This window comes from Ictalurus punctatus, chromosome 29 (genome assembly GCF_001660625.3).
Source record: "Ictalurus punctatus breed USDA103 chromosome 29, Coco_2.0, whole genome shotgun sequence".
NCBI classification, from domain to species: domain Eukaryota; kingdom Metazoa; phylum Chordata; class Actinopteri; order Siluriformes; family Ictaluridae; genus Ictalurus; species Ictalurus punctatus.
Window position 1 is genome coordinate 4,092,408 of NC_030444.2, and position 25,225 is coordinate 4,117,632.

Sequence of the window (25,225 nt, forward strand, 5' to 3'; positions counted from 1 at the left end):
GTTTTCTGCGATTACCATCTGGATTTGTGGAATAATGCAATTGTAAAAAGGGATGAATTTCATCAGCATGTGAAGCTTGAGCCCATGACTTTTCTGATTGGAATGGACACAAAATCATTAGTTTCGACCTTGTTTTTCTTAAAAATATAATAATTATAAATTTAAAAAATTAAATTTTTTTGTAGCTTTAAAAAAAAAAAAGTTCAACTCAATATGTGAGTGATTATTTGAAAGGACGGGCATTTGTGTGTCTTTAATTACTAATTTACTTCACGAATAAATCATCACTCGTCTCAGAAACTATTAGTTTGAAAACATTAAGGACATCAACAGTTTATTTCACCTAACCCAAAGGGAAAAAAAGGATGTTTCCCCACTTCATACCATTTTTATAATGCCCATAACATTTATTTATTAAAGCAGTATAAAGAAATCACATAGCAATATTTATCTACTTCACTGAACTTTTGGTTTTGTAGCACCATGACTGAAACCTCCTTTTTATTTACTTTCTTTTACAAAATTTTGGACCAATACACAATTACAAGCATGTAATAGTATGCAAGAGAAAAAAAAAACAATGTGATGTTAAAACCGACTTCATTATTATGAATTATCAATGTAATGAGTTACTGAGCATCACTATTAGTAACATGTACAACTAAAAATCTATTTTCAGCAATTTGTTAAGTGTGAAATTGCCAGAATATCGAAGTGTAGATCCAGGAGCGGATTTAGGCATCATCACCGCCACACAACACAAGCAGGGTTTTAGAATAATCACCAGAAGTATCACCCTGTAATAAAGAGTAACAAGAGAGAGGGAAATATATTGTTTATATGCACTGGGGTATTGCAATTTAAACAAGATCTCTTCAATATCATATGAAAAACTGTAGTTTGGTGGGGGTTTTTTTAGACAAAAAATACATACCTTAATCATTTTGTACAGAGACGTGGCAAACATCCTTCTGAACTCTGCACGTATATCCAGCATGTCGATTTCACTGCGGGACACCATGATCTCGATCAGCGTCTTATCGTCAGTCCCTGCGCCCTGTGGACACGGCTGATTTGCATCAGCAACATGCTTAAAACTTGTTGCTTGTTGAGGAGGTATATATGTTGAAATATCAACAATATATACACACAATTCCTCTCCTTAGGTGGCTATTTGGAATCAAAATCTAAAAATTTAGATAGATTTTTTTACTAGAAAAAAAAAAAGATCAGTCTGAAAGATCAGACTTAACAGGACTAATAAAGGAGGCCTGGCTGTTTTCCTCTTTCACTTCTGCAGTTTTAAGAATGTTTGAATCAAACCCTGTTGTGTTTACCGCACTGGTGCGTTTCGTTTGGGAAGAACACAGGATTTGCGCTCGGCCCGTTTCTTCACGCCCTTCACCACATCAGACCGAACAGAAACTACCAAAAGTAGTGATATCACTCCGAGTCAGGTTGGGTTAACAGACAAATAGGAGAGAGACTGTTTGAAGAAAACCTGCGTCAATGAAGCATAGAATTTCAGCACCGCACACAGCGTATGAGCATTCATATACTGACACTCCACGTAGGGCCGTATTCAGAGCCGCCGATTTACGCAGACAGAGTTACTCATATTTAGAGTGGATTTACAGATATTAACGTTACTTGCGTGCAGTTTCCAAGGTTACGGGATTATTTTTGAGTAGAAGCGTACAAAACGAGATTTTCAAGAGGGTCTTTAAACACAAGCACTTGTCTTTAAGATGGGGGGGGGGGGGGAATCGACGGGATAGAAGATGCAGACTTAAGAAGGCAGTTTACATAAATTTTTTCCTTTGTCGTGAAATGTTCGTAATATGTTCTAAAAATTTAAATAAAGATTAATACGATGATATATGAATGAGAAGATATAAAATACATATAGGACGTCTAGAAATCTAGTATATTGCTGCACGAACAGTCCTGGATTAATTATCACATTATGTCACTGAAAATTTGGTTTCATTTCAATCATATGGCTTCCACATTCATTATTCAACGTCTTATCAAATAGCACTTGATCCAGCACATTCTTTTATTTTGCATCTTTTTTGTTAACATTAATAATTTTATCTAAAACAAATGACTCGGGTCATTTTGAGAGAGGCATGTCCTACATTAAGATGCTGCCTCCTCAGATGTCCAAAAACCACACATTTCAGCGTAACATGGTGTATTACATCAAACTGTCAGCCAATGGCATTAGACTTAAATACTGCAACTTCCTAAGGCAGTGGTGGCTCAGTGGTTTTAGGCTCTGGGTTACTGATGAGAAAGTCAGGAGTTCAAGCCCCAGCACTGCCAAGCTACCACTGTTGGGCCCTTGAGCAAGGCCCTTAACCATCAACTGCTCTGTTGTAAAATGAGATTGATGTAAGTCGCTCTGGATAAAAGGCGTCTGCCAAATGCTGTAAATGTAAATGCTCGAGCCAATATCGTGCAACAAAATTCTCATCAGTCGCGCCTCGGTTTTTGGCAAACTCTGAATACGGCCCATAGAGTGTATGGCCTGACTGATATAGTGATTTTTCCAAACAACATCTGATAATATTAAGACAGCACAATTATACTGGAAAATTTAAGTCATTCAAATAGTTTTTTTTTTTTTTTTTTTTTTAAAAAACAACTTATCTAATTTTTTCAAGCCATATAGCTTTTTAAATACTATATTATTATTGGTAATATAATGTATGGTAAGAAAATATTTACATCAGTCGGGCCATAATAGAGAGTTTATATCCCAGATGGAATTGCTAAAAAGAAGACATTGTCAAGTTAACTTGAGACCATCAGAAAGAAAAAGAAAAAAAAAAGTGAGGGCTGTTTCTGAAAAAGAAATCTTTCATGAAGCTACAAGTAACCCCTTAAAGTCCCAAATAATGATTCAGTTATTCATCTTAAAGCACATTTAAGACTCAGTATTCTGTAACAACACTGAAAGTAACAGGAAAGGAATAGTTAGAAGAGTGAGGATTGTATGTCTGGATCGAACAACCAGTCATAGGAGGTTAAGGGGTTAAGGTAGAATATGTTAGCAAATCATTTATATAATGCATATATTTATATGCCCAGAATGCATTACTCCCTACAGTCCCTCATGCACTGAAACTACACCGTATAAACACCTTAAAATATCAAGGACTTTAGCGTTTGTTATATTTCCTAAAATGGTTGTGTAGTAATAGTTATCTGAGCATGAATGTCAGCATTTGGGATAAAGCCAGACTTTTACCTTCATTGCTTTATGCAGACAGTCAGCTAAATAGGTAGGAACACTTCTGGCACACGTTACTGTAAGAGAGAAGAAATGCAAAAGAGAGAGCGAAAGTACACATTATGAGACATAAGAGAGAAGGAGTAAGGGAGAAGAGAAGGAAGAGAGTATTTTAGGATGTGAACTAATAGTTTTCAATGGTGTGTGCGTGTGTGTGTGTGTGTGTGTGCGTGTGCGTGTGCGTGTGTCTTACCCACAGCCAGCAGCACTTCTTGCAGGTGTCCTGAGGTTTCTCTTTTAATACTCTCTTCGATCTGAAATCCAGACAGCTTCATATACTCAGCAAACACTGCAAAAATGCAACAGAATCCAGTGCTCAATGTGGAGGACAGAACAAGACCTAGCTACAGTGCCCTCCATTAATATTGGCACCCTTGGTGAATATGAGCTAAGAAGGCTGTAAAAAAAAATAAAATAATAAAAAATAAACAAAAAAAAAAGGTCTTTATTGATTAACCTTTTGATCTTTGGTTAAAAAAATCCACAGAAATGCTCTCATGGATATCAAACAATTGCAAACAAAACACAGGTTTATTTAAAAAAAAATAATGATAATAATTCTGTGTTAAATATAGGTGTGCAAGAATTATTGGTACCCTTTTAGTCAATACTTTGTGCTACCTCCCTTTGCCAAGATAACAGCTCTGAATCTTCTCCTATAATATCTGAAGAGGTTGGAAAATACATCTTAACAAAAGATCAACTAACTGTCAAAACAAAACAAAGACAGTTGGTGAGCACGGCCTCATATTTTACCCCACGGAAACAGGACATGATCGAGCCAACTACAGAGTTCATAAGGACTACGAGCTATATAAACCAGTGTATTTTTTTGGTAATGATGTAAAATTTTCCCCACGTGTCGTTGAGAGTAAAAATGTTCTCATGGGAATGACTTTTCTTTGTATGCGGGTTAATTTTTATAAAGGAGAGAGAGAGAGAGAGAGAGAGAGAGAGAGAGAGAGAGAGAGAGAGAGAGAGAGAGAGAGAGAAAAAAATATACCTCTCCTAAGATGTTCAGCACTGCGGTTCCCCAAAATAGTCACAAATTGTTCTTCATCTGTACCAAATTTCTTTTCTCCTGCTTCAAAGAGGGTCTGCATGCATGCACGCGCACACACACACACATACACACACACACACACACACATATTAAAGCTTAAGAGAGATCTGGTGTGACCACTGCTTTAGACTAATGCTACCTCATTTTTATGGAAGATATACTGGTAAAGATCATTCAAATAAATAAATAAATAAATTTAAAGAAAGAAAAGAAAACTCGTGTTTTTGCTATATTTTTCAATAATTGCATTGGTGTTGCCCTTTAAAATAAAGTAACACTGATGGTGGCTAAAACAAGAAACACTCAGAGTGAACAAGTCTGTCAAGAGGTGTTTTTCTAAACTCTACAGAAAATCAACTACTGTACTCTGTAGCTCTTTTGGCATCATTCTAAAAGATCAGTAGGGGGCACTATAACATTCACTGCAAATTGCTGAAGTACATGAACATTCATCTGCTACATCTGGACCACTAGATGGCAGTACTTTCCATTCTGCTATAGTTTTATTTCGTCTTATTTTGCTAGTCTAACATACATCCATACCTTCGCATCGGTTTGTACCAAGGCCTCTTGTACACCCTGCTGTCTGCTTGCCTACAACCAAAACAGTTCTCATTAAAACAATAACTATTATATACACTTATACCATTCCCCATATTGACATAATGCAATCATTACTTTATTATTTAAAAAAGTATTACACATTAGTCAGTCTCTCTCTCTCTCTCTCTCTCTCTCACACACACACACACACACACACACACACACGTTCTGCTGACTAGTAACATTACCTGCAGCAAAATGACCAGCATCTGCCTGAAGGCTCCATCAGTGTCACCAGTCACATCATCCTCCAGGCTTTTACCATACTCTATAACACACACACACACACACACACACACACACACACACACACACACACACACACACACACACACACACAATTATCATCTAGTAAACAACCCAAACCCTGATCCTTATACCAATTATACAAATAATCAGCACTACAATCTGTAACCCATACAAAAGTAAAAACCCCAGATTCTCATACCCTGCTTGTAGGCCTTATTGATCTCTTGAATCTCATTGCAAGTTCTTGAAGCCAGGATGTGAATCAAAACCTTTTCAGATGTTCCAGCACCCTGAGGGGGAAAAAAACGACAATTCTTCAGACTGAGCTGGGTATGTCCACCCATTTTCCATACCACTTATCCTACACATGGTCACTGGGAACCCGGAGCCTATCCCAGGGGACTCAGGATGCAAGGTGGGGGACACGGGGTGCCAACCCATCGCAGGGCACAATCACACACAATGGACAGTTTGGAAAAGCCAACCAGCCTACAGAGCATGCCTTTGGACTGGGGGAGGAAACCAAAGTAACAGGAGGAGCTGGGTATGTGTACATTGTTAGAATGACATAAGTGTGTGTGTGTGTGGGGGGGGGGGGGGGGGGGGGGGGTTATACCTTAATGGCATGCTTCAGGCACTTCACATCATACATTGTAGGCGTCTCCAACAGTGCTACAATCAAAGTCTCAAATTTCCCTGTCAGCTCTGATTTCAGTTCCTGCATCAAGTCCTAGAGAGAGAGAGAGAGAGAGAGAGAGAGAGAGAGAGAGAGAGAGAGAGAGAGAGAGAGAGAGAGAGAGAGAGAGAGAGAGCGCGCGGGGGTCTGAAATTACTACTTTCTTTCAAAAAAAGACCAGGTGGATTCACAGATTACAGGTATAAAATGGAATGAGGAAGTTAGATAAGAGGACGAAGCTGACAGGAGAAATAAGGACAATCTCTGCTTCCTGAATGACTTCCTGAAAGTTAGTTATAATTTTAAACCAAGCTTCTGTATTCAAAACTCATCTGAATTGTTTGTAAATGACTCCATAAAGCAATTCACAAGCAGAAATTAATCAAATATCAACTGCTGTATGAATGTTACACTTTCACTCATAACATTTCCATCATCTGAGATCTCACACATGCTGTGTTCTATGTGTCTTCATTTATCACTCAGTGGAAGGTCTCAACATGCGTGCACAAGAAGTTATCCCATGATGTGCCCTTGCCGGTTATCCAGGGTTCATAGACTCACAATTGCATACTTAATTATTACAATGAGTTACAGTGTGGGCCAAAATTAAAGCCTACAAACCTCTTTTAAAAAAAAAAAAAAAAAAAATCAACCTACTCCTTAGTATTCATTCTTGAACCTTATATATCACTTACTCCCTGGTGAAAATATCTGTCAACAAGTAGCTATGAACTTTGCTGTGCGGTTTTTACCACAGTCAACACGAGGTAAATGATTAATAGAATAAAATACATGTTGCATCGTCATGTTTGGTGGGTTTAAAAATGTTTTGTCGGTTTTTACATCATCATCATCATCATGGCAGCTTGTAGCTCAATAAGTGTTTGATACAAGTTTTTACAAAAATACCCAGACGTTTAAGGGTTAATTCTGTGGTGTGAAAGAGCTGGATCATTAATGACAAATTCCCTTCCTTGTGCCCAACAATGAAAACTGTTCCTTATTGCTTTATATGACCTTAATCATTAGGGTTGGTTAACCATGAATCAATAGAACATGGGTCTGTTTATACACAGTATTTAATTAAGAATTAATAATTCACAAACTCAAATTACTCACACATATTATCCATTAAACTACTAAGAGATAAAAACCTGTACAGACGTTATCCTTTCCTGTTGTAATCAGTTGTGGAAAAGGCTTCCGTTTTTAATTTATCTCAGGTTCTGTACTCATTTACTCCTCATCTTCTAACCTGTGTTTGCACTCTCTTACAGTTCGCTAATCTTTTTTTTTTACAACGGAATCATTTATAGACCTTTACTGGCTCATCACTGTGATTATCAGCAGACACAATCTAGACTTTCTCACAGATTGATCATTTTGTTAAAAATTAAAAATCTAATCTAAAAATTGGATTGAAGAAGGGAAAAAGTACAAGGACAAATATCAAGGGAAAGAACAGAATATTTAAAAAAAAAAAAAACAAGAGTAATGAGTAACGATGAGAGAGGGAAGGAAGGAACATATTTTTGAAAGTTATATGGTGTGTATGTGTGTGTGTGTATATATATATATATATATATATATATATATATATATATATATATATATATATGAGGGCTGGACAATGTAAAGATTTAAAGACTTAAGCATGGGGCAGCGTGATTCCTGACCCAATGGGCCTCTGTTAGCGCTTGCTGCAGTTCCCAGTTTTGTCCACTAGGTGCAATAATAATTCAATGGAAGCTATGTTGGGCAGCATGATCAACAGCAACAATTGTTATTAAACCGTTGGCCACTCATTTGTATTGTCCAGTGTGCCCCTCTGGATGAGACACCACTGTCCCACACATTTTGGTTAATATCAGTCTTCTTACTTAGCTTTCAAGGTCTACACAGGTCAGAAATGATCGAACAAGCTGCATTTTTGCCACTCCTTTTACATCTCTTTGAGCTATCCAATTACATTTCTCCAAGTCACATTCTCTGCAAAAGCGTGTTTTTGTTAAGGACAGATGTTTTACTTGTCTGACTCTAAATAAAGCTCGTGGAAACATGGCTGAGCTGTATGTCTGAAGCAATCCCTCACTGCTGGGTCACATCATTGTTCACATGTTTGCTTTAACTGTTTGCTTTAACATGACTGGTGGTCACTATACCCCATGAGTGAATGAACAAAGGGAAATACACAACGAATGTAGGAATAAAGCTTGATCGTTGGCACTAGAGTGACTTGGAATAAACATTGCTGCATTTCTAAGTATTTTTTTCAAGAATTTTTTTTTTAAATACTAAAATACTTATATATTTAATATCTTTTTTTAATATTATATTTTTAACTGACTCACACAGTTCACTTACTTTTCCGAATAACTGTATGTAATTGTGGTACGTTTATATAGTTATACTACAAGTTGGGAAACCATTTAAAAATGTGAACTTTTTATTTTATTAATAATTTAAAATGTATAAGTCTTTACCTTGCCGTGCAGGGTCTTGTAGGCGGCTTTGATCTGCTGCCGCTGAGCGTTACTACGAGCCGTCAGTAGATTCAGAATGGCTGCTTCATCGGTGCCTGAGCACACAAGTAACAAATATTGCGTTTCATTTCTTCACCTGTACCCAATCTTGCATAAGTATTCACCCCCCAGGAACTTTCCCACTTTTTGTAGTAATACAACCTGGAAGTAACTGGGATGAGACATCATTAATCATATAATTCATTATTTAATCACAATATTGGAAAACTTATTTAGATTGCTCAATAATTTAGAAATGATGTACACAATGTGGAATCGTTCATGGGAGGTGAATACTAATGCAAGGCAATTTACATATTGCTGGTTGGAAGCAACAGTTATTTCCATAAAGCGTGATGGGAAATGGTAGCATAGTAGTACCTGTGTGATAGTATTATTCATATATCTATCCCTTCCAGCCATCCGTCCAGCACAAATCAATCACTCATTCCACTACACTATTTCTGGTAACACTACATAACACTTAAGATAATCTTCAACTATGTTTGTACTTATTTCCCCAATTCAGACGAAACCAGTGGACTCCAGTCAACCTGTTTGTATCCAATGATCTACTCCTGTGTGACCTTCACATTTTGAATTCTATTTACTTCTCATTCATCATTCTCAAGACTGATTCAGACTGTTAGAATACTCAAATGTATTTTACTCACGTTGGTGTTACACTCAGAAGTGTCTAAAACCACCTGATATTAATGATTTGATTTCTGGCATTGTGCTCTGTTGACTTATGAGCACTGAAACGCTTTTCAAAAACTATGTGTGGATGTGTGCACGGTGACTAACCAAATCCTTTCATAGCCTTGTAAAGAGCCTCGGCATCAGCGTTGGCGTTGAATCCGCTCTGAGCCTTGATGGTTCCTCTTCCAGCCTGGGCAGAGGGGGGGATGTAAACATACATTTATTTTTCAGTGTTTCTTCTCTGGAGTTTAAAACTGTAGCTCTTCACTACAATCTTATAGATTACTGTAAAGCTAAAATAAATAAATAAATAAATAAATAAGAAAGAAATAAAACAGTTTTAAAGAATCTACAAATAAAGTTAACACATTAATAATATGCATCACCAACTCTATACCATTTTGCCTTTTTGTGCTGCCTGTCCGTTTAAAAACTAATGCAGGTCAGCTGAGTAGTTTTCCACAAGGAATTTTTGACTGAGCAACTAATGTGTGGGACGAGGGGGAAAAAAGTAAGAGAGAGCGCGAGAGAGAGAGAGAGAGAGAGAGAGAGAGAGAGAGAGAGAGAGAGAGAGAGAGAGAGAGAGAGAGAGAGAGAGAGAGGGGCGGGGATGAACTGGGTTTATGAGTCAGACACTGGCTTAGACAGAAATTAAATCTTATGCAATAGTACACAAGCTTAAAAGCCCATGAAGCTTTTAAATACTGTCATTCTCTTATTATTTTCAAGTATACACTCTCACACTTATTAGTAAATGAGTTTGCAAAGAATCCTTTACGAATCATTAACATTTACCGAGCACATGCCATTATTACTATTGGAATAACTAGGCGTATACATTTTGTGTATCATACATATACAACCCAATTAATGTGGTTTTCAGTAGCCTACATCATAGAGTTTACTGATGTACTGTACTACTAAATATTCAAATATTTGGATTGGGACAATGTTGGAATCTGTTTTATAACACGCTTGTTACTTTTCTTCTTCAGACGTTTTTCAAAACTATGCCGAAATGTGGCATTTAAAAAGTACACTACCCTGTATTCAAAACCTTTAGCATATTTTAAAATCCACCGCACCAGTATAGAAGTATACGATTATCTATAGCGGTGCATCTTAACATTAATAATTTGACAACTTCACACTTCCTAAGTAAAGTAGAGTAGGCCATCATATTGGTCTACAGTCCCAGCCTTAATATGAGTCATAAGAGTTACTCTTACAGTCCATGTGATGTGTGCGAACCTACAACACACAACTGTCACAAGCCTCTTGACAGAAGGAAGTAAGGACTAAAGGGACTGGAGATGTTGCGCCATCTTCTTAAATAGTGCAATCCCATCCCTTACAATTAACTTTGGTTAAAAAGAGTGCAATTTAACACAACAAGAGCAGACCAGCGACTGCATACAAGTTGCAATTATTCCTGATCACTTTTACTTTCGCTTCCCCTCAGATGTTGTTATGTTGGTGTGGGACTTCCTATTTGGCCTTACAATTAAAATAACAAGTCAGAATAACAGGATACAGAAGTCTGTCAGAGGTAGAGCTTCATGTTCTTCGTTTTCAAGTTTATATAATCTCAGCATGCCCTGATGTTGGAGTTTCATATCACAACAAATATTAGTGAATCAAATCAGCACTGACACAAGAATACATCAAATGTCTAGCTCTAGGTCTGTGCAGAAATGTTATATCAATGGTACTGCAATACTGGCTTTTGTAATACTGATGTGCCACATGAGTAATCATTGAGCGTCATCTAGGCCATGTCACATGAGGGCTTTTTTTTCTTTCTTTTTTTTTTTTTTTAACTATTTCAATAACTAGCAGTGTAATGTTCCTGTTTCTCTAACGGCTAGTATTTTATCCATATTATACAGGTTTACTGCATTTACTGTTCCTCAACATTGATCAGTTCTATTTGTGCGAGACTAAAAGTGTTTCATAAATAACCACGAGTAGGACCTGTACTTAATTACGTACACACCCACACATACATGCAACCAGTAACTTGGTGACAACCAAGTTGTCATGATACGTTTTCCACAACACACACACACACACACACACACACACACACACACACACACACACACACCTTATCCTTGTATGGACCTTCCACTGACTCAATTATTAATACAGTTACATAATCATGTGCCTGAACCTTAACCTCAGTGACCAAAAGGAAATGTTTGGGCTCTTGAAGTGTTTTAAATAAAAGCAGCAGTTTTTGTAATTTAAAAAAAAAAGAAAGGGGGGGGGGGGGCAGTTTAGCTTGTCTCTATAGCAAATGTCCCCATTACATCAAAACTGTCAGGTATTCCTATCCTTTTGGAGACATTTGGTCCTCACCAACATGCACAAGCACAGAGCTGTTAAAGGAGTCGACAGTGATACAGAGCTAAGCATTTGCAATTTAACTACAAACAGGTACAGGTATGGTCACATGGGTGGTGCGGGGTGGCAGCTGCCACCTTTGAAATAAGTCTTGCCGCCCCAAATGCAACTCCAACCTCAAGTCACATCTCTGACAGATCTATTACTACTGAACAATTCGTATAGGTAGAACTACTTAAGTCCACCTCATGTTGATTTCAGCCATTGTTGTAGCGTTAGAGGTATACAACTGTGAAGCTAATACTTCATAGTAATCTGATATTCTGCAATCTGTTCTATTGCCATGCTATTCAATCTCTCTGAATAATTAATCTGGATCAAACCCAAAACACTGACAGAGCTGGAAAATTAATGGATTAGGTCTTTTGCAGTGGGGTTAAATACAGTGTGGCAGGAACATCTGACTAAACACACTAATAATACATTATTATAAAAGTACACCACTGTGGGGTTTCTGGTTAAAAGCTGGGCTTCAAGATTTCAGGTGGAATACGTTTAGGACAGGATGATTCATTTTCAATTGCGACCTTGAAACTTCATGAATCAGACTTTTCTGGAACGAGTTTGTATTTAAATATGCACCAAAATAGTATTCATGTAAATGAAGAATTTTAATGTGACATTGTAAATACTGTGCTCGGGTTTGTTTGGAAGTTCTGGCTCTCATAATATGCTTAAATGAGTCGAATCTTCAGTTCCTGTTGTGCCTGCTTGTACAAACCCAAATCCAAAAGAGTAGCATTCCTGTCTGATCAAGGCATGATGGGTAGAAAAACTTAGTCTTTTAGAACTGAGGACAAAAGCACAGATTTCAGCACTTCAGACACTCCGGAGTCGTGGCTCAAATGCCACTGGCTTTATTAGCTCAATAAACAGTCTTTGCTATTAATTTGAAGATTATATAAACATTATTTGTTATGCAGTCAGTATATCTTTTTTTTAATATGGCATGCTCACTTGCACTTGAACACGGTTTTAGAAAACTGTACACATACTGTACGTACCATGTGGAAATCAGAACTATCACTAACCTGCCTTTAATAACTCATCATATAGTGCTGCATGTAAAATGTGCATGAGTGACATTGCCAGTTGTGTTGCTCATCAAGAAAACATCCACAAATCTCACAACAATTTTAAGGATCAACATCCAATGCTTGCATCAGACAAAAACAGTCTCTGACAAGCAAACATAGACAGATACAAACGAGCTCGCTTCTTTCAGTGCTGTTCTCATATCAAACTCTTCCTGCCTGTGAGAATGCAAGCATTATGTTTACAGTCCAGGATCCGTGGTCGTTTAATTTGTTTGAAAGGGATTATTAATGTTTATCAAGGTTTGTGCATGCATCTATGCAAACACAACTCCACCCTTGAAACCACAGCAGATGGAAGTGATATTTGAGAGAGAGAGAGAGAGAGAGAGAGAGAGAGAGAGAGAGAGAGAGAGGAAAAACCCGCCCTGCTAGGAGTGCACACATGCAGTATGAGTCAACAGTGTCTGGAGAAGAAAAGATTGGAAAACTTTTCTCTACATCTCAGCTCATATTTCACTACAACCAAGACCTCTTTTCCACCCTCTGGATACTTTAGATGACTAAGTTTTCCCACTAAAGTAAAGCTCCTATATCGTCATGTGTCTGGTCAACTTTTTCAAAGTTCAAATTAAAAAAAATAAAAAAAAAATAAAAAGTATTACATTTTATTTGCATAACACATTTAGCACTTGTTAAAATTGTCACAAAACAGCTTTACAGAAATCAGGAAAAACTCCCTGAGGCGAAACCAGACTCAAAAGGGAACCAATCCACTTATGGGATTATAAATCATTTCATTTCCACAACTGTCACTATAGAGTCAAACAGTAGGCCTTAGTACACGTGTCAAAATGTTAGATATGAGCAGATTGTCAATCAGAGGCCTGGGCTGAGCACAGCACAGTCTTTGTGATTACACCAGCAGTTGTTAGTTACAAATCTACAGTATCCTGGTGTTAATATCCAGTGAATCAAGGAGGAAAATGAATGTTTGTGGGAAATCTTTAAGGATATCCATCTCAGCTCACCCACGACAGCCAAGAGTGAGTCACAAGTGACCAAAAAGGGAACCTTCAAAAAGCTTAAAATATTATTTTGGCAACCAGATTTAGAGATTTAACCTCACATTATTCTTAATAACATGTCATATAAAGACACTTTGGTAAGCTGATGGACCAAATTACACACACGATCTAACCTGAGAGACTGTTGGCTGACAGACAGAAGACAAACTTGTTGATAAGAATGAAAGAAGTGAGAAAACAGACTTACAAAAAAAAAATTGTCACACTCATGGGAGTGTACAATGATTGTGTGCTGAATTGGAATGTACAGGCATCGCCCTTTCTTAACTGTCAAACCAGCATGGTGGGATGTTTGCACTGCATTTGACAGGCACCAGGTTCTGAACAAATAGTGGTTGTGAAGAATCTCAGTAATGAACTCAAAAGTGCAATCATTTACCTACACTTTCTATATGATTTTGAACACCTCAGTACGTTTGCAAAAAGTGTTTAAAATACTGCATAAGAGCAAAGAACCAATGTTGTTACAGTGACACTAGGAACTCTTTAAAAAAAAAAAAATTTAAAAAAAGAAGAAGAAGAAGAAGAAGAAGAAAGAACAGTATGTAAGGTAGTTCAAGAGCAGCCAATTCAATCATTAAAAGCGTTACTTCTCTTTGTGCAGTGGGATAATAAAAGCAAAACAGCACTATTTTTGACTCACCATGGTTTTGGTTTTTTTTGGATTTCTGCTTGACAAGTCAGCTCTAAGAGGGGGGAAAAAGTGCATAATGAATTAAATAATTGTGTCAAATGACACACATTGAAAGACAGCCACGTCATAATGATCCTAACAACAGGTAAAGGCTCACCTGCACGACTTATCACAATAGTTCAAGAACGTGTTACAGAACAGAATAGAAAGTAGATTGAAAATAAATGTACTTACCAAAAGAAGTTTCCCGTGCTGCAGGAGAGAGAGTGAGAGTGAAGGCAGGAGAAGAGGAAAAGCTCTTTAAACAGAGCCGCACCCTGTTCACTCCACGAGTTGCTGGGGATTATGGGTGGTGTAGTTTTTGCTTAAAGGCAACCCGTAGTTCCAAAACTCTCTGAGAGTCGAGTTGAATCATGGAATAATGCAAACCAAGATGTTACAGATAAGACATTTATAAAACATTTTTTTTTAAAAATGTTTTTCATGAATGTTAACCTATATAATATTCCCCTCCTCTTTTGTGATGCTCTCTGATTATTTCTGAGACCTGTGTACTGAAATTAAAATTGATGCATCTAAAGGTGTCCACCACATATTAATGGCTTCATCTCTATATTAAAAGATCTTATTTAGAGATTGTGCTTTTCTGAGGTAACTTACTTTCAAATTTCTGTTTCAGTCACCCCTGAGACTTACCAGTGCTTAAGCAGGACAGCCTGATTGTCTACAAACAATGATTAATAACTAGCAAAGTGAGTTCCTTAGCACAGTTCACAAATCTGCATTAGTAGATCAGGTATACCCAGATCCACTCCTCAGAGGTTATCTCCAAATGCATTGTGGCGTAGGTGACCTAACTTGTTTAACTAGGCTTTAGACGTATCTGAGTTTCACAGCTCAGTGCTTTACAATTAGAGCTGGAATCCATCTGTAACTTTTAGAAAAGTACAACTCGTTTTCATTTTACAGTGGCTGGATTAAGTATTCACCTTCCATTAACTATATTGTGTACTGTTTCATACAATTGTAAAAGTTAGGATTGTATACATAGTCCCCCCTGATACCATTAAATTAGTTCTGGTGCAACAAGTTGCCATCAGAATTCACATAAATAGTCCACCTGGGTGCAATTAAAGTCTCACATGGTCTCAGTATAACATACCAAGTCGCTACCCAAAAAAAAGTGTGAGACCTTTTTTGGTGTTTTAATGTATCAATAAGGGTTTGGTTATAAAATAAAACCCCAATCCCATTTGGAGTTTGCAAAAAGGCATGTTGGAAAAAAGTTCTCAACACCATCCACACAGTGAATCATGATGTTGGTGGCCTCATGTTCTGAGGATGCTTTTCATCAGCAGAGACTTGGAAACTGGTCAGGGATGACAGCAAAATGGAGAAGAAGCATACTGACAAAGCCAACCTGAAGGTCTTTGAATGGCTCAGTAAAAGTTGAGAATCGATGGCAAGACTTGCAAGCAAATTGCTGTTTGCCAACCATCCCATCCAGTCCAAAGAACTTCTGCAATTTTGCGAAAAATATGAATATAATATTTACATTTACATAATAATGCACATTCATATATATATGAATATAGAGGCCTACGGAGAACCAGACATTACTGCCGTACTTGTACTAGCAAGAAACTGTCTGACAGCTGAGGATTTAACTCCTTTATATCCAGTGCAACAATCATCATTTGCATTCAGACAAAAATGCCCTGGCAGAAAAACACACGTGGCCCGTACGGGGATCGAACCCGCGACCTTGGCGTTATTAGCACCACGCTCTAACCAACTGAGCTAACCGGCCGGTGTGCACCCTCTGAAATCACATGTAGTGATGTACATTACCATAATAGTGAAGTTAGTTGTGTGTATAAGGCTACATTTGTTTATCTTTAGTAATTCCAGACAGGAAAAAAAGATTGCAGAAGGACTGTAATTTGCTAAAAATCCCATAAAATGTAACCTTAGAATAACTTTAGTGGTTGTTTAACAATATTAAGGTTTTGCTTGTACAGTTAAGGCGGAAATGCCTTTTCCTTGTTACAGACAACTAACTATATAGCGGAAAAATACAAACAATACAAAACAAACAGCATAACGGTGTTTCATTTTATACTGCAGGACCGTAAAGTAGTTTACGGTCGTAACGCTTCTAAAGACTGTGACGTTTCCATAACAACTCCCCACAAGTCGGCGTTGGAGAATCCAGTGAAACGGATTTTATTTTTCTACCTTGATTAGAAACACATACATTAGATATCTTACAACGGCAGAATCTGAAATGACTACTCTCGATATGTGGCTGGAAATAATGGCTTTTAAATCCTTTATACTGGATGATATATCAAACATATTGGATTAACATAAATGTGTGACGTAGAGTCTAGAGCTGTGTGTATAGGTTGCTAGGTTATAGATTTAATAACTGATTATTTACTAGTTTAGAAATTCCTGTAAAATTAGGTATTGTTCCTCATTTAATGTAGGATTTCCTTCTCTAATATGTATGTCAAAATTGCTTACTTGTGCGATATATATATATATATATATATATATATCTTACAAGTAAGCATTTTTGACAAAAATGCCCTGGCAGAAAAACACACGTGGCCCGTACGGGGATCGAACCCGCGACCTTGGCGTTATTAGCACCACGCTCTAACCAACTGAGCTAACCGGCCGGTGGTACGAATGCTAAATTAAGAAAAAACTGATCAGGAGTGAAATATAGTGAACAGTTCTCGAAGTTGATGTGTTGGAAGCAGAAAAACTGGGAAAGTGTAAGGATCTTGGCCACTTTGACAAAGGCCAAATTCTGATGGCTAGATGACTGGGTCCAAGTATCTCTTAAACAACAGGTCTTGTGGGGTGTTCCTGGTATGCAGTGGTTAGAACTTACCAAAAGTGGTACAAGGAAGGGCAACTGGTGAACCGGCGACGGGGTCATGGGCACCCAAAGCTCACTGATGTGTGTGGAGAGCGAAGGCTAGCCCATTTGGTCCGATCCTATAGAAGAGCTACTGTAGCACAAATTGCTGAAAACGTAAATGCTGGCTATGATAGAAATGTGTCAGAATACACAGTGCCACAGTGCTACACAGTGGTGTCAGAATTACAGATTGCTGTGTCTGGGGCTGCGTAGCCATGGACCGGTCAGAGTGCCCATGCTGACCCCTGTCCACTGAAAGCACCTACAATGGGCACGTGACCATCAAAACTAAACCATAGAGCAATGGAAGAAGGTGGCTTTGTTTGATGAATCATGTTTTCTTTTACATCATGTTGGATGGCCAGGTGCATATGTGTTGCTTACCTGGGAAAGAGATGCACCAGGATGCACTATGGGAATAAGGCAAGCCAGTGGAGGAAGTGTGATGCTCTGGGCAGTGTTCTGCTTTGAAACCTCAGGATCTGGCATTCATCTGGATGTTACTTTGACACGTACCACCTACCTAAATATTGTTGCAGTCCAAGTACACCCCTTTATGGCAACGGTATTCCCTAATGGCAGTGGCCTCTTTGTTTTCCATGGTGTTACGTCTTCTGTGGTCTTCCGTGTTGCTGAGTTCACCAGTGTCTTCGTTCTTTTTAAGAATGTACCAAATAGTTGGTTTGGCCACTCCTGAAGTTCTTGCTAATAGGTCTGGTTTTTGTTTTTTTCAGACTAATGATGGCCTCCTTCAGTTGCATCAACACCTCTTTGGACTGCACATTGAGAATTCCTATGAACAGCTACCAAATGTAAATTCAACACTTGGATAAACTCCAGACATTTTATCTCCTTAAATTGTCGTGAAATAACGAGGAAACAGGCCACAACTGGCCATGAAACTGCTTATCAGGCAACTGTCCAATTATGTTTGAACCTGTGAAAATGGAGGGACACTGTATAAAATGACTGTAATTCCTAAATGGTTAATGCCATATTTTTGTTTAACCTCTTGAATTAAAGCTGAAAATCTATACTTCAATCACATCTTGATTGCTTCATTTCCAATCCATTGTGGTGGTCAAATCCATTACATACAACAGTTTTTGGCACCCTTTTAGTCAATACTCTGTGCTACCTCCCTTTGCCAAGATAACAGCTCTGAGTCTTCTGCAGTTAATGCCTGACACATAGCAAGGACTCTTCTCTTCAGTTAACCCCATGGGTTTTCTATGGGTTTCAGGTCAGGAGACTGAGCTGGCCATGGCAGGACCTTGATTTTGTGGTCAGTAAACCATTTTTGTGTTGATTTTGTTGTATGTTTTGGATCATTGTCCTGCTGGAAGATCCAACCATGGCCCATTTGAAGCTTTCTGACAGAGGCAGACAGGTTTTCATTTAATATCTGTTGATAATTGATAGAGTCCATGATGCCATGTATCCTAACAAAATGTCCAGATCCTCTGGCAGAGAAAGAGCTCCAAAATATTTAACCGTGGGAATGAGGTACTTTCCATATACCTCTCTGTGCACGCCAAAACCACCATACTGGTGTTTATTGCCTAAAACTTTATTTTGGATTCATTTGACCATAGAATCCGATCCCATTTGAAGTTCCAGTAGTGTCTGGCAAACTGAATATGCTTGAGTTTGTTTTTGGATGCGAGTAGAGGCTTTTTTTCTTGAAACCCTTCCAAACAACTTGTGGTGATGTAGGTGACTTCAGGTTGTAGTTTTGGAGACTTCCTGACCCCAAGACGCAACTAACTTTTGCAATTCTCCAATTGTCCTCCTTGATGATCTTTTGGCCACTCAAACCATCCTTTTCACAGTGCAATGTCCAATTCCAGGTTGATTCATAACATTTCCAGTTTACTGGAACGTCTTAATTTTTGCCCTGATGGTGGAAATGGGCTTTTTCAATGCTTGTGCTATTTTCTTATAGACACTTCCCATTTTGTGAAGCTGAACAACCTTTCACTGCACACCACAGCTATATTCCTTGATCTTACCCATTGCTATGTATGACTAGGGGAATTTGGCCTATGTGTTACCTCATATTTATACCCTTGTGAAACAGGAAGTCCTAGTCACCCAGTTGTACTAATATATATATATATATATATATATATATATATATATATATATATATATATATATATATATATATATATATATAATATCAGTGGGAATATACTTCAAATATGTTTTTCTCATGTGAATTCATGGGGTGCCAATAATTGTTGCACACCTATATTTAACAAAGATATTTTGATAAACCTGTGTTGTATTCATAATTGTTTGAGATCCATGAGAGCAGAGTATTTTTGGGATTTTTTTTTTTTAAACAAGAGATCAAAAGGTTAAACAATAGAGGCAATTTTTCACAGCCTTCTTTGCTTATATTTACCAAGGTTTCCAATATTAATAGAGGTACTGTAGATAGATAGATAGATAGATAGATAGATAGATAGATAGATAGATAGATAGATAGATCTTTTAAAGATCGATTAAAATGGTTCATTTGACTGTAACCATTCTTGTCCCAGTAAGAAACGGTTTACTGAACACCATCCCTCCAGTAGATGTCGCTGTCGTATAATATTTCGAAATAATATTCTCCCATCCTTCTGTGAATTAGATCAGGCCAGTTGTGTCGTCCATGACAAGCCCAATATACCGAGTACTACTACTACTAATAGTAATCATAATAATAACAAAATTAGAATTATGCAAAAAGCACATTTTAAAGTCTCAAACCAACTTTCTTATTTAAATATCTGAACAATTGACTTCTAACTTTTGATTTGATGTGGGTTACCTGCTCAGAAGGACTTTATTGCCAAATCAAAATATTTTTATTTTTTATTTATTTTATTTTTTTTACCAGATTGACTTATTTATTACTTGCTATTAATAATACAGAGGGCAAAACTGGTTCGGAATGTTTTCTCCAAAGTTGTTTTGCAGTCTTGTGCATCACTGGAGTATGTTATTGTGTGCTATCTGCCATTCAATGCGTAAAGACAGTGCTATTGTTGTTGTAATTGTACCATATCATCCCCCTGAACAACACTATTCTCCCACAAGGCCCATCTTTAATATTCAAGGCTGACATTCAAAGCATACAACAAATTAAAATACACAAGTGAATTTTGAAAGAACGCATGTTAAAGTCACAAAATGATACAAACGCATTATTTTGAGAGTCATTTTTTTAATTCAGCCTTTTAAAGAGATGAGTATAGATAATTATTGCTTAGATTAGATGGATCGATTCAGTCGCTCCTGGACGTTACTGGTAGTTTCTAGAATCATCTGACCGCGGACTGTTCTATTTTCACTGCGAGCGAGATGTTATTTTTATTTTTGTTTTTCTCGCTCAGCGATTTATTTTTATATGAATTGAAGCAATGTAACAGCAACACACGCCCCGAAATCGTGTTTAAATCAGAGTTACGGGGTTGAGACACGTCAAAACCCAGTTCAAACTAACGAATTTGGAAACGCACACCCCTCCGTCTGGAGAAAATGGAATGTGACCGGTCGCATATCAGCCGCGTGCACGGTTTATATTTTTAAAAATTCTTGACTGTTACGTTTGATTAGCTAGCTTGTTGAGGGAAAAAAGGAAGAAAAACAAACAAGCAAATAAATAAATAAATAAATAAAATAAAAGCAGTCAACCGCGACAATGGAGTGGAAACCGATGGAAATAAACCCTGAGGTTTGTAGTTATTGTTTTTTTTTTTTAATCGTGACTTGGTTTCTTATGACGCTTTCACTTTTTCTGGACAAACTGCTAACAGATATTTGTTGTTTTTGTTGTTGTCGTTGCAGATGCTGAATAAGGTGAGTCTGCTGAATCATGTTCAAAGCTGGTCTGTGAGGCGTTTGACCGAAAACTAATGTTCCTCAGTGAACGGGCGTAGGCTCGGCTTTAGCCACCTGCTCTGTTACAAAACGGTAAAACTACCAGATTGGTTGAATTAAATCGTCATCTCTGACTAGCTTTACCACAGGATTGGGTTTTATTGGTGTATTGATACTGGTATTATTTGGAAAGTATATGAGCGTTGGATTAACTGTGATGTCTCCTAATTGACATTACATCATAGCCTGATGCCTGAAGCTGTGGCCCGATAATGCAGTGATGTCTGTGATTCAATGATGCTGATATTGTTGATTTTTATTGGGTAACTAGAGCGCGCGCGCGCGTGTGTGTGTGTGTGTGTGTGTGTGTGTGTGTGTGTGTAGGTGCTGAGTAAGCTGGGTGTGAAGTCAGACTGGTGCTTTGTGGATGTGTTGGGCTTTGAGGATGATGCCATAGCTGGGGTGCCCACGCCCTGCTGTGCCCTGATGCTTCTCTTCCCATTGACACAACAGGTTCTCTCTCTCTCTCTCAATAGAGTGGCGATGTTGGTGTTTTGTCACCTCCTCCTATATGTCTGCAGTCAGATTTGATGGCCTTTAAATGTATAAAATAACTGACTTTGGTGAAATATATTAATATTCCTTCTCAGCATGAGGAGTTTCGCTCCAAGCAGTCGGTTGACCCATGCAAGGACGTCTACTTTTTGAGTCAGACGGTGGTAAACTCCTGTGGTACTATTGGATTGCTGCATGCTGTGGCCAACAATCAGGAGAAACTCAGTTTTGGTTGGTAATTTTATTCAGACTTGTATGATTATTTTGTATATTAAACTTAAGTCTACTCTTATTTTTAAAATCGAGTACCAACTGCATTTTATTGTGTGTGTGTGTGTGTGTGTGTGTGTGTGTGTCTGGTTGGAATGTAATCAGGCCTGTCTATTCTCCATGGAAATCTAGCAGTGTATTCTAAACACTGTTAATTCTTTTAAAATTAATTTCTGATGCCCAGATTTGCTAAAAATGGAGCATTCGAAATGGCACTATTTACAGCATGTAATCTGACTACTTTTGTAGTGCAGTTTTGGCAGGGAAGAAATCCCATGATGAGAAAAACAAAAATAAGTTAAACACCAATATTTTGTCGGCACACAGAGGGTGACTCTACCTTGAAGAAATTTCTAGAAGAAACCGCCGGACTGTCCGCTGATGAACGAGCCGAAAAGCTGGAGCAAAATAAGGTACTACAGCAGTGAAATTGAAAAACAACATTGACACCAGGAGGCTGGATAAGTGCTTTCTAATTCATATTGGATTAGAAAGTCTTTCCACCCTGTTTGTCCTTTGCAATATGTGGCTCTTACAGTAGATGGGGCTTGAATCCCACACAATGGATCATAATCATCAAGCAAGTGCTGTAGATGCGCACCATTTTGTATGTGGGTTAGTTTCTTTTTTTTCTTTTTAAGAGTGCAGTATTATGCAGGTCTACCTTTTTAATTAAAATACAGCTTTAATTGATTTATTTTTTTTACTTTAATTGTCTTGATTCTACAGTTATGACATATCTTACTGTATTGTGACTATAGCAGGCAAGATCTATAAATGTTAGTTTATGTTAATGTTAGGTTAGTGGGTGGGTTGGGGTTTTTTTGCTGGGGGAAGAATTTAAATAAAACTGTCCTACTTTGCAGGCTATCCAGGCAGCTCATGATGAAGTTGCTGCTGAGGGACAGTGTCGTGTAAGAAACATATACTCTGACACGCACGGAGAATATTCCTGCTTAATTGTTTAATACTGAATTTTAAATTTAATAGTTTAATTTTAATGACTTTTGTACCCCTTTGGAAACAGCCAGAAGCCGACAACGTGAACTTCCACTTCATCACCTTCGTCAACGTAAATGATCAGGTTCATGAACTTGGTAGGTTGGCGCTGGCATTACACTGTGCAACATGCCGTATTACTCACTTTCAACTAATGACGTGTGGCTTGCTCAATACGTTTAGTTTGTTTTATTTATAAAGCACATTTAAAAACAGAAGTGCTGGAACCAAAGTGCTGTGCAAGTAGTATAAAACAGATTTATAAACAAACATTTTAATACTTGTGGACAAATCTTACACCCTCAGACTGGATTTAAAGAGAGAATAAAAGTGGGTCTTCAAAGATTTGGACATAATAGAGGGGGAAGCATGACCAGAATAGACAATGTGTCCTAAGTAAATGCAAATTGGTACTTGAAATAATTATTTTACACCATCACTGATTCAGGTTATTTAATAATTCAATTATTGAATACTCTAGGTATCTCACACATTTGTGTTAAGTGAGATGTCTTTCTGCCCATTTAAATCCTGTTTAAGAATAAGGAACATTTTAATCTTTAATTATCTGTATTAGGACCATCTTGTGGGTTTTTTTTTGTTTTTTAAACTTCAGTTCTATTTGAGTAGGAATTAATTTAAATGTTTAAATTAAACTTAAATTTGGCTATTACATGGACTGACATGGGCTATTACTATTGTAAGAATGAGCATCAGCAATAGTGCTACACTATGCCTTTATATCTGATTTATCAAGAAAGGTGAAAATGGTTCTTAAGGCAAAGAAAATCCTGCCGCAATACCAAATCTTTTAGCAGGAGCTAACAGGAAAAAGACTCCAGTAAGTGCTGAGTGCTTGATTGTGATCTCTCATCTAGAGCACCTGTGTTGTGCTGTTCAAAATGTATGTAAAATAAATAAATGAATGAATAAAAAATTTTAATGTAGAGAGCATAGTGCAAATAATTTTTTGGAAGCCATTTTCATACATTGAGGAACAGGTTATTTAGTCAAAAATCCTACAATGGTAAGTGGAAAGAGGGCACATGAACTGTCTTTTTTTATTTTTTATTTCCTCTCAACCCATATAGCCCATGTTGAACTAAATTCTAAGCAGTAGTCCAGCATGTATTCTATTAGTGAGTGTGTCTGTGTTTGCAGATGGCAGAATGAAAGGGCCTGTGAACCATGGTGCAACAAATCCAGACAGCTTTGTCATGGTAGTGTATCTTCTGGTGAACTGAAACCATAATTCAAATTGCAAAATTATAGTATTAACAATGGAATGTTTCTCCTTCGGTAGGATGCAGCAAAGGTGTGTCGTGAATTTATAGAGCGAGAGAAAGGGGAAATGCGCTTCTCTGCTGTGGCGCTCTGTAAGGCCTGAAGAGGAGCTGTGCCCCATGACTGTGACCAAAAACTTCCCCCTCTCCTTCAGGCCAGAGCCCATCAATCCTGCACAGTTCACACAAGCTGCCTGCTTATGAATATCATACACTGTTCGTTCTTTTCTCTATCTGCCTTTCTTCACCACTGCCAGGCTTATATTCTGTTTACCTTATTTGCAGTAGTTGCACTTGTACCTAATTGACACATGTTCTTGTGATCGGCTCAGTTCAGTTTGGAATCAGTTCAGCGTGTGCTCTTAATGCTGATTTGGTTTGGATTTCGGATGTACTCTTCACCAGGAAAGTTGTGTAATCTGGTGTAGTGCTATGCTAATCTAATCTATCTGTAAGTGAAGAATGGGGGACACTGGAGAGGGGTTTCAGTGACTCAGCGATGCTGTTCAGCACAAATGTTTCCCATTGTTGCTAAGAGGGGAATCTCTTGTTATTGTGGTTACTGCTAATGTAGTTTAAATAAATGAATGCAAAAACAATTTGTTGGCTGTGTTTAATTTTTGACCCGCTTACTCCTTTTTCAGGGTAACATGGTGGTGCAGCAGGTAGTTTCTCTACTGTGCCTTACAGTTCCATCTCCAACAGTTCAATCCTGTACTCTTAAATTTATTGGGTTACTTTTCTACCCAAATGCTAGGTTTAGCCATTTGGGTCAATTTTTCAGTCTTGGGTAGTTTTATGTAACCCAACCACTGGGTCATTTTTACTGACTGTTGAATCAATGTATCTCCTGTACCCTGATGCCTCAGCCCAGCTCCTTGGGTCAAGTCAACTCCATGCAGCCTGTCTGAATGCGCCTCAGGTGGAAGTAGCGGTTTTCACACGGACCGACTTTTCAATTTATTTGGAGAAACAAGGTTTGTATCAATGTTTATCCATAAAACCATTTACTGTGCATTAGGAAAAAGCAAA

General features: G+C 37.8%; 2 protein-coding genes and 2 non-coding genes across 7 annotated transcripts; 1 reads left to right on the forward strand and 3 right to left on the reverse strand.

The window, feature by feature from the left end:
* Positions 1-383: 383 nt before the first annotated feature.
* On the reverse strand, positions 384-15,357 carry anxa5b (annexin A5b). 4 transcript variants are annotated; one of them, XM_017460785.2, is made up of 14 exons: positions 14,975-15,357; positions 14,513-14,672; positions 14,288-14,330; positions 9,222-9,306; positions 8,376-8,470; positions 5,830-5,943; positions 5,413-5,503; positions 5,153-5,232; positions 4,905-4,955; positions 4,302-4,395; positions 3,492-3,587; positions 3,257-3,315; positions 935-1,057; positions 384-797 (listed from the first exon to the last, which is right to left on the reverse strand). In XM_017460785.2, the coding sequence occupies exons 3-14, from the start codon at positions 14,288-14,290 to the stop codon at positions 735-737; spliced, it is 954 nt and encodes a 317-aa protein (XP_017316274.1). In that variant the 5' UTR covers positions 14,291-14,330; positions 14,513-14,672; positions 14,975-15,357; the 3' UTR covers positions 384-734.
* Positions 15,358-16,014: 657 nt separating this feature from the next.
* trnai-aau (transfer RNA isoleucine (anticodon AAU)) lies at positions 16,015-16,088 on the reverse strand. Its single transcript has one exon. It is a non-coding gene; the product is annotated as a tRNA-Ile (tRNA).
* Positions 16,089-16,891: 803 nt separating this feature from the next.
* On the reverse strand, positions 16,892-16,965 carry trnai-aau (transfer RNA isoleucine (anticodon AAU)). The gene has a single exon. It is a non-coding gene; the product is annotated as a tRNA-Ile (tRNA).
* A 3,773-nt stretch (positions 16,966-20,738) lies between these two features.
* Positions 20,739-24,792, forward strand: uchl1 (ubiquitin carboxyl-terminal esterase L1 (ubiquitin thiolesterase)). Its single transcript, XM_017461460.1, has 9 exons — positions 20,739-20,940; positions 21,054-21,065; positions 21,471-21,599; positions 21,737-21,872; positions 22,239-22,324; positions 22,778-22,825; positions 22,939-23,008; positions 24,072-24,130; positions 24,214-24,792. Exons 1-9 carry the CDS (start codon positions 20,908-20,910, stop codon positions 24,295-24,297), a joined length of 657 nt encoding a protein of 218 aa, XP_017316949.1. The 5' UTR covers positions 20,739-20,907; the 3' UTR covers positions 24,298-24,792.
* Positions 24,793-25,225: the final 433 nt, after the last annotated feature.

Coding starts and splice junctions, on each gene's coding strand:
- anxa5b (XM_017460783.2), bottom strand. Junction 4,956..5,152: donor TGCTGGTCATTTTGCTGCAG/GTAATGTTACTA, acceptor TTTTGGTTGTAG/GCAAGCAGACAGCAGGGTGT. Junction 1,070..3,256: donor GTCTGCATAAAGCAATGAAG/GTAAAAGTCTGG, acceptor GATGCAAATCAG/CCGTGTCCACAGGGCGCAGG.
- uchl1 (XM_017461460.1), top strand. CDS start 20,908: ATGGAGTGGAAACCGATGGAAATAAACCCTGAG. Junction 21,600..21,736: donor TCTTCCCATTGACACAACAG/GTTCTCTCTCTC, acceptor ATTCCTTCTCAG/CATGAGGAGTTTCGCTCCAA. Junction 24,131..24,213: donor ATCCAGACAGCTTTGTCATG/GTAGTGTATCTT, acceptor CTCCTTCGGTAG/GATGCAGCAAAGGTGTGTCG.